The 8,862-nt window shown below is 44.0% G+C and overlaps 1 protein-coding gene across 3 annotated transcripts in view; it reads left to right on the forward strand.

Moving 5' to 3' along the window:
* The window catches only part of PIP5K1B (phosphatidylinositol-4-phosphate 5-kinase type 1 beta), a 308,400-nt gene extending 299,983 nt beyond the window's left edge, over positions 1-8,417 (forward strand). For all 3 annotated transcript variants that reach the window (XM_025359786.1, XM_025359788.1, XM_025359787.1), the window contains one exon: positions 7,687-8,417. In XM_025359786.1, coding sequence (XP_025215571.1) covers positions 7,687-7,689 — 3 coding nt within the window. In that variant the 3' untranslated portion in view covers positions 7,690-8,417. The remainder of the gene's footprint in view (positions 1-7,686) is intronic.
* The last annotated feature ends 445 nt before the right edge of the window (positions 8,418-8,862 follow it).

The raw sequence follows: 8,862 nt of genomic DNA on the forward strand, positions 1-8,862 counted from the left end.
ACTCAGGCTGGAGTGCAGTGGTGCAATTCTGGCTCACTGCAACCTCCACCTCCCAGGTTAAAGTGATTCTCATGCCTCAGTCTCCTGAGTAGCTGGGAATTAGAGGGTACACCACCACACCTGGCTAATTTTTATTTTTTATGATTTTGTAGCAACAGGGTTTCACCATGTGGGCCAGGCTGGTCTCGAACTCCTGACCTCAGGTGATCCACCTGCCTCAGCCTCCCAAAGTGCTGGGATTACAAGTGTGAGCCACCGCACGCAGCCTGGGTGTGCAGCTTCTAATTTCCACCCTCTGGGTCTTGGTAGAGGGCCTCTGGTGCATTCCTGCCTGTGGGTGAGAGAGAAGCCAGTGGCGTTGTCCTCAGGCAGTGCTCCTTTTCAAATGAAACCAGTACCATATTCCTCCCCCCACATTTTCCAAATGTGGCCAAAGCAGGGGTCAGAGTGGATCCTGTTGCAGCTACAGATCTATGTGATGTATTAGATGATAAGGTGTGTTAGTCCATTTTCACACTGCTATAAAGAACTACCCAAGACTGGGTAATTAATAAAGGAAAGTGGTTTAATTAACTCATAGTTCCACATGACATGGCTGGGGAGGCCTTAGGAAACTTAAACAGTCATGGCAGAAGGTGAAGGGGAAGCCAGGCACATCTTACATAGTGGCAGGAGAGAGAGAGAAGTGGCAATCACCAGACATTTATCAAACAACCAGATCTCGTGAGAACTCTGACATGAGAACAGCAAGGGGGAGTCTGCCCCCATGAATCAATCACCTCCCACCAGACCACTCCCCCACCACATGGGGATTACAATTTGACATGATATTTGGGTAGGGACACAGAGCCAAACCATATCATGAGGTAACCACTCAGATTTACGATTAGCTGGAGTCACTCAAGTGCTGAAAAGTCCATTGCAGAACTGTCCACCAGTATAAATCACTGATGCTCTTGGGCTTCTCTTGGGTCCTTAGAAAACAAATTAATCAGGCAGTGAACTGTGTTAAAATATTACCACACTAACGGTTTTGAAATGAGAGGCCAAATTTTAAATCCATCCCAGGAGACGGCAGAGATGAGTGTCCGCTGCTTCTTGGGCCTGCTCTCATCTTAAGGGTCACCTACTTGCTGCTTGGTGTGGGATGCTTTAATGGGGCATCTGGAGGCCGGCAGGAGGCCTGGCACTCCATGTGCTGCCAACACCCCAGAATTCACCCAACAGTCTACCAGATCAGGCACAAAATAGCTGTCTTCATCCCAATTGTACACGTCCTTCAAGGATGGCAAAGGTCCTGCCTTCTGCCTCAAGGCTTCTCAGTTGAAGCCTTGTAGTCCCTGGTCCTTGGAAGAGAGTAACTTCACCTCTAATGCTGAGTCCAAATAATTTTTAAGTACAAAGGTAGGAAATTTGGCCCTGAGCGTGCCTAAGTTTCCTTTCAGCAATGCAGTTCCATAGCAGTGTGATTTTCTTCTGTTCACACTGCTACGTCCTGATTCTGCAGCACTAGCATGTGTATTTGTTTCCATGCCTCACAAAATGGTGAGCTTTTGGGTCCCTGCTGCTACTGGAATCCAATACAATGAGAAGTCTCCCACTACACACTACATCCCCAACTGATTGTGCCTTGTGAAGTAACTCCCAATACAGGATAGATATGAATATAATAAAATATAGAGCTTTATTTGAGAGAGAGAGAGAGACTGACTCTGGACTTCCCAGAACCCAAAGGTGATACCTTGTGTTTAAAATTCAGGGTTCTCAACCAGGCATGGTGGCTAATGCCTGTAATCCCAGCACTTTGGGAGGCCGAAGCAGGCCCATCACTTAAGGCCAGGAGTTCAAGACCAGCCTGGACAACATGGTGAAACCCCATTTCTACTAAAAATGCAAAAATTAGCTGGGCATGGAGGCACATACCTGTAATCCCAGCTGCTTAGGAGGCTGAGGCACGAGAATCACTTGAACACAGGAGGTGGAGGTTGCAGTGAGCCAAGATCACGCTGTTGTTCTCCAGCCTGGGTAACAAAGGGAAACTCTGTCTCAAAAAATAATAAAATAAAATTCAGGGATTTCTTTTTTTTCTTTTTTTTTTTCTCTTGAGATGGAGTCGCGCTCTGTCGCCCAGGCTGGAGTGCAGTGGCGCGATCTCGGCTCACTGCAAGCTCCGCCTCCTGGGTTCACACCATTCTCCTGCCTCAGCCTCCCGAGTAGCTGGGACTACAGGCGCCCGCCACCACACCTGGCTAATTTTTTGTATTTTTAGTAGAGACGGGGTTTCACCATGTTAGCCAGGATGGTCTCCATCTCCTGACCTTATGATCCGCCCACCTGAAATCGGGTGAACCCAGAGATGAAGGGGACCCCAGAGCCAAGGAGATGATGTTGGGGTGAGGTATCCTGAGCCTTAGTATGGATTTGTGGTGATGCCGTGAGTTTAGACTAATGTGGGCAGAGGAAGCAGGACAAGTTGATGTGATCTCATGGCAACCAAAGGAACATCAGCCAAAAGAATCAGGACAATAGAAATAGAAAGGAAACAGAGCAGACCTGGAAAAAAAAGAGAATTCAGAATTGATGACAGAAACAGGAGCTGTGTATAGGAAAAAGAAATACGGGACTAAGCCTACAATGGCCGAGAGAAAAGCTGATGCTTTCATCATATTTGGGCAAAGAATTTCAACTTGAAACCAAAATGAGGATTTCCTGGACACCAGAGAAAGCTCTTGCTTTATTAAGGCCTTGGGACTGAAACCTGAGGTAATTAGAGTTAAAAAAAAAAAAAAAAGGGATATCACCCCAAGGGTTGACCGCTCAGGGATCATAGAGACCTCACGGGACTTGTCAGTGCTGTTCATCTTGGCCAACCTAACTGTGGTGAAGTTCCGCCTCTCTCAGCACTGCCCTAAAACTCCCTCACGCCACATCCCAGATGTTCAGAAATTCTAAATATATTTGTAAGCCAGTCGGTTGATGGGGGCAAGGGTGTCAAGGGAAGGCTTGAGAAAAGGCAAGCAGGAGTGGAGGGAATGAGTCTAGGAAAGTTTCTTGGAAAAGAAACTCCTCACCTTCTCATGCCTTTCCTGTGGCTCTGAAAAGTAAAGCAAGGCCATCCGAGTAGGGAGGCCCACCTGGGAGTATTTCCTGCCTGGGCTCCCCTCCAGGGGATCTGACTTCCCAGTGCAGTCAGTCCCCTAGAAAGAAAGGGCTTCTGGGTTAATTAGTGGACAGATTGCTTTTGATTTGCTGTTTTCCCTTATTGCTCTATATTAGTGTCCAATTATTTAATTTTAAATAACTTTTTAAAATAAATGTTTAAAATTATTTAATTTTAATATTAAAAAGCTCTGTAATCTCTGACCCCTTGTGTATGTACTATTGTGTAGTCTCAATCATAGAATGAAGCACTTTATTTTAGGTAGAAATAAAAATACACCTTTCTCTCTCTTACACCCTAACATATGTGTGGATGAAAAACACTGGCATTTAGGTTGAAATACTCTACTTCTACTTTTTATGTCAACTATTACCACACTTTTTACTGTCAGCTATCAGAATTTTAAATAGTTCATGAATTCTCAGAGTATCTCAGTGCATGGGCAGAAATGCTGCACCTTGTGGGCAAGTGTGTGTGTGTGTGTGTGTGTGTGTGTGTTACAGAAGTTCAGTTGGGGACAGAGCTGAAATGTCACTCCAGGATCTGTAGTCTCTGAGAGCTGGTTGAGCTCCTCTGCCAAAGCACCAGCCCTTATTTCAGTTTCTACAGCCATTCGGTCAGGATGGGTCTGAATCTCGGCTGACCTTGAGGAGAAGCTGCTCATCTTTTGGGCAGTAATGCCCTGAAGAGTCCGTCTGCGTGCTGGGGAGCGGAAGGGACTTCTGCGTGTACCACACTTCGAAGAATGAGCTCAAGCTATGAGTTTCCTTCCAGGGTAGAGAACTGATGTTTGTGTCTCTGCAGTGAAAGCTAATATAGGACTCCTGAGTTAGGAATTTGAAGGAAGGAGAATTATAGCATATTTATGCTAAGGAAGGAATAATACCATGGTTTCTGCATACTTCTCACTGTGGCCATGTTTACAAGCAAGAAGACACTGTGCTTTCAGATCCCACAGATACCTCTCCATCTCATTTTAATAGGGTTATAAATTAATGCAAAACAGACACTTTCATGTGTCCAGATCATGCCATCCAAGAATTACATTACAACATGGGTGGAGAGTTGGCAGTGCTCACCCAATTTTGACATTCTTGTGCCCTGAGGGTGACAGTGAGTGTTTACAGGAGCTTATAGAAACTTCTATGACATCTTTAGTTTAAAAAACAAAAAACTAAACTAAACTTACTGTGTGAATGCAAAGGACATTTTATGACCAAAGCTGGAAATCATTCTTTATTTTTAATACTGAAGAGAGTATCTGTTATTATTATAAGACCCTGTGTGTTTTTTTATTAAACTATAAATTTAACCAAGTTTATGAGAGACATCAAAGTATTAAGTACCTTTCAGATCGTTCTCGCTGCATAAGTCACCAACTGTTTACAGTATTCTGAGTTATTCAGTGGTATAAATTTACAATTTTTTTTTTTTTATATAGAGTTTTGCTCTTGTTGCCCAGGCTGGAGTTCAGTGGTGCAATCTCAGCTCACCACAACCTCCGCCTCTCAGGTTCAAGCAATACCCCTCCCAAGTAGCTGGGATTACAAGCATGCGCCACCACACCCGGCTAATTTTGTGTTTTTAGTAGAGACAGGGTTTCTCCACGTTGTTCAGGCTGGTCTCGAACTCCTGACCTCAGGTGATCCGCCCCTCCTCGGCCTCCCAAAGTGCTGGGACTACAGGCATGAGCCACCACACCTGGCCTTTACAATTTTTAATAGAATCTTGTGGTTGAAACAGAACTTCATAGTCATCTGGCCCAACCTACCCACAAGTGCCCAAGTCCTCTCTACTGACCATAACAAGTGCCTTCTGGGTGCTGGTTCAGGATAAACAGTTTCTGCCTCAGCTCTCCTGGGGCTGATCCCTAAGTGACTGCAGCTGCTCCTCCTTTAGTGACCACTCCTTTCTTTTCTCTTTTTTCTTTTTTTTTTTTTTTTTTCTTTAGAGACAGGGTCTCTCTCCATCACCCAGGCTGGAATGCAGTGGTGTGATCATAGCTCACGGTAGCCTCAAACTCCTGGGCTTAAGCAATCCTCCCACCTCAGTCTCCTGAGCATCTGGGACCACAGGCACATGCCGCCACACCCAGCTAATTTTTCTATTTTATTTTATTTTTTATTTTTGTAGAGACAGGGTCTCACTATGTTGCCAAGGCTGCTCTTGAATTCCTGGGCTCAAGCGATCCTCCCGCCTCAGCCCCTCGAAGTGCTGGGATTATAGACGTGGCCCGTCATGCCCAGCCCACTCGTTTTTTAACTCCGGTTAGAAAGCACTTCCAGCTTGAGAAAAAACTGGCTTCCATGCATTTGTCCTGGTTCTGGCTTCTGGGATCATTCTCAACCACCGAGTCTCAGCAGATGGCATGCTGGGCCCATGTATCTAGGGAGGGCTTGTGTCATGTACACATGTCATGTACTGGGGGAGGACGTAAATTTCAGGATCCTTAATGAAGAAACAGTGGAGGGGGTGCGCCTCTACAACTCTACACCCTTCACACAGTCTGAGATTCTACTCACCTCCCGACCCCAGGATCACAGCGTCTGTGCCACTATTGCTGGTGACAGTGTCACATCTTTCAGCAATACTGGGACTAAACTAATACCTAAGCCTTTCTTCCCCGAGGCTAGTCTTCAGAGACTCAAAGACAGCTATTATGCCCTGTCTCTACCTCTCCTGTTTTCCAGACCAAAAAGCCCAGGCCTTTAGCCATTCCCCTGGGGTCCTGGCTCCGGGGCCCTTCACTGGTGGATCTCCTCAGGCATCACTCAGGTTACTCACTGTCCCTCTCAGAGTCTGGCACTGGAAGTGAGACACAGAACTCCAGTGTGATCTATAGAACGAGGAAAGCAAAACTATCACCTCTTTTCGTTTTTGTTTTGCTTTGTTTTTTAAGAAAGCAGGACTTCTAAATCTCATCAGTAGGACCTCATCATTTTATGTGGGTTATTTTCTGTGTCACTGGTTTTGTGAGTAAAGACCTGCACCACACATCAAAGTCATCAGACTGAGGCTGAATGAAATCCACCAGTCCACCTTAAAGACAGCTGTCCTGGGAATGTGGGCAACGTCCCACTTGCCCACTGCTGTAGCTTATAGCACTTTACACTCACCTCTTCCTAAAGATCATTTTTGAGTAACAGCGTGACCGTGCTGTGCATCAAGGCAAGCAAACCTTTCTAGCTTAGGTGAATCAGAGGGAGCGGCCAAAGTATAAAACAAGATAGTAAGTTCATAAAAATTGCAGTGCACAATAGGCTCAGATAAAATATTAATTGGGAAACAGAATTCCCTGTATGTGACATGTGCTCTTTCCTAATCATTTTCAGAGTTATTTCCAACTTTTTACTCAAGTTTTTTCAGCCTCCAATTAAAGGTGCTGAGCTGCACCAGTCTCTGTGACCCCCAGCTCCAACCTTGTTCGCTACAATTTTGGGGGTACTAGCACATGCCAGGTACAGTACTCAATTATAAATATATGATTTGTGTATATCGTGTGTGTGTGTAAAACACTGCATTTTCCCCATGGAAAAATTTATCCCTCACCACCACCCTATAGAGTTTGTTACCTCCATTTTACAGATGAAGCAACAAGGTTCCAAGAAGATGTTGCATAATATTCTATATATGAAATAAGTAGGAAATCGGGCCGGGCGTGGTGCTCACGCCTATAATCCCAGCACTTTGGGAGGCCGAGGTGGGCAGATCACAAGGTCAGGAGTTCGAGACCATCCTGGCTAACACAGTGAAACCCTGTCTCTTCTAAAAATACAAAAAATTAGCTGGGTGTGGTGGCAGGCACCTGTAATCCCAGCCTCTCAGGAGGCTGAGGCAGGAGAATCTCATGTACCTGGGAGGTAGAGGTTGCAGTGAGCTGAGATCGCACCACTGCATTCCAGCCTGGGGAACAGAGTGAGACTCCGTCTCAAAAAAAAAAAAAAAAAAAAATTAGGAAATCAGATGATTTGACCCAATGTGTCTGTCTCTAAAGGCTGAATATAATGTTGCTTTCCCCACATATATCATAGTGCTACTGTCACAGGTTGAGTCAGCTGGCTCTGATTTTAAATAGCTACCATTTAAATACTTGCTGAACCTATTGTTAGCGCCTAGCCACAGGGATATTGTTTGGAAAAAAACATTTACAAGTTCAAGGCCATGTTCAAGTTGTTCTGTTTGGCTTCAGGTCTAATATACCACAGCACATCCCCTAATCTCTGCACACTTGGAGGGCAGGAGTGTGTCTTAGTCAGTGTTGCTTCCTTTCAAGTCCCAAGCACAGCGCTGTGATGTAGTCGGGACTCAATTTTGATAAACATTGGTGTAATTAACAGGTTTCAGGTCCACCAAAGAAGCATATGCTATGCTGATCACTGCAGAAGAATCCCAAACATCATGCACCCCATTTTCCAGACACAAGTGATTGGGAGAAATAACGAACTTATGTTACAACTCATGGGGAGAGGATACAAATTGATGCCAAAATCCAGTCTCACACCTGCTTTCTTTTTTGCTCCCCCCAGTAAGTGAAAATGGTGACCACCTTAAGCACATGGATGAGACGTGAGCACAGTTGTGGCAGAGAAGTTTCTCCGCACCAGAATTATCCACAGCAACTTGGCTGAACCCCACTACACACAGAGAAATCATCAACCTGACTTAAGAGTTTTCGAGATGTCAACTTCAGGCTGATCAGCAGATGGGATGTGAAAAATACTACCCTATTCTATCATTTGCTGTTGCTTGCTGAACTGTGAAGAACTGCATGAACTATATTTAAGCTGCTTTCTATACCATTGCCAATCACCTTTTTGAACTTGGAAGTGCTATTTTCCTATGGACTTTTGCATTATTTCATTGTGCATGCATCCAGTGATTATACATAAGCAACATATGTAATCTGCTTATATATTTTTAAAAATCCATCCATGCAAATGGTAAATAAAGTATACATTCTTTTGCAAAATTATAGCTCATGTCATTGAAAGTTTAAATTGGTTTCATTTAAAGATCAATATACTAGGTCTGCCTCTACTTTATAGAAAACTAGCTTCTATAAAGATTTTTTCACTGTTTACTAGTGAAATGAGAAAAGCAAAGCTATTTATAAAAGGCCTTATGTCGTGTACATACATCGTCTTTGAAATATTTGTGATCTAGTTTATTGCTTGTAAAAGAGAAATTATATAATTTATTTAGTAAATACTACTGTAAACTATAGTTTTGTGAGAGAAATAAAATATTTTGTTCTCAATTGTGGTGGTACATGATTCCAGTGATTTCTGGTCTTTATATTTCTTTTATTAAAAATAACCCAAATACTCCTCATTTGAGATATTCAGAAATCCTAAATAAACTGAATTTTATATGGAAAAAATTTCAATAGCAGCTTCTGCTGAACTCATCCAAGAGACTTTCCCAAATGTCCTGGGATATTAGTCAGCTCTCACTATGTCATGCTATGGTAACAAACAATCCCAAAGTCATAGGAGCTTTCACCAACAGTTTTACTTCTCCCCCACATGAGGGACCAGCTGCAGCTCTGCTCCAACAGTCTTCTTCATTCTGGAGTCCAGAGCAGCCCCTGTGTGAGACAGGCAACTTTCATGGCAGTAGAAAAAGAGCAATGGTGGAACCAATGAGAGCTCACAAAGCTTCTGCCTCAGTGCAGCTGACAGCATTTCTACTCGCATTCCATC

This window comes from Theropithecus gelada, chromosome 15 (assembly GCF_003255815.1).
Source record: "Theropithecus gelada isolate Dixy chromosome 15, Tgel_1.0, whole genome shotgun sequence".
Taxonomy (NCBI): Eukaryota; Metazoa; Chordata; class Mammalia; order Primates; family Cercopithecidae; genus Theropithecus; species Theropithecus gelada.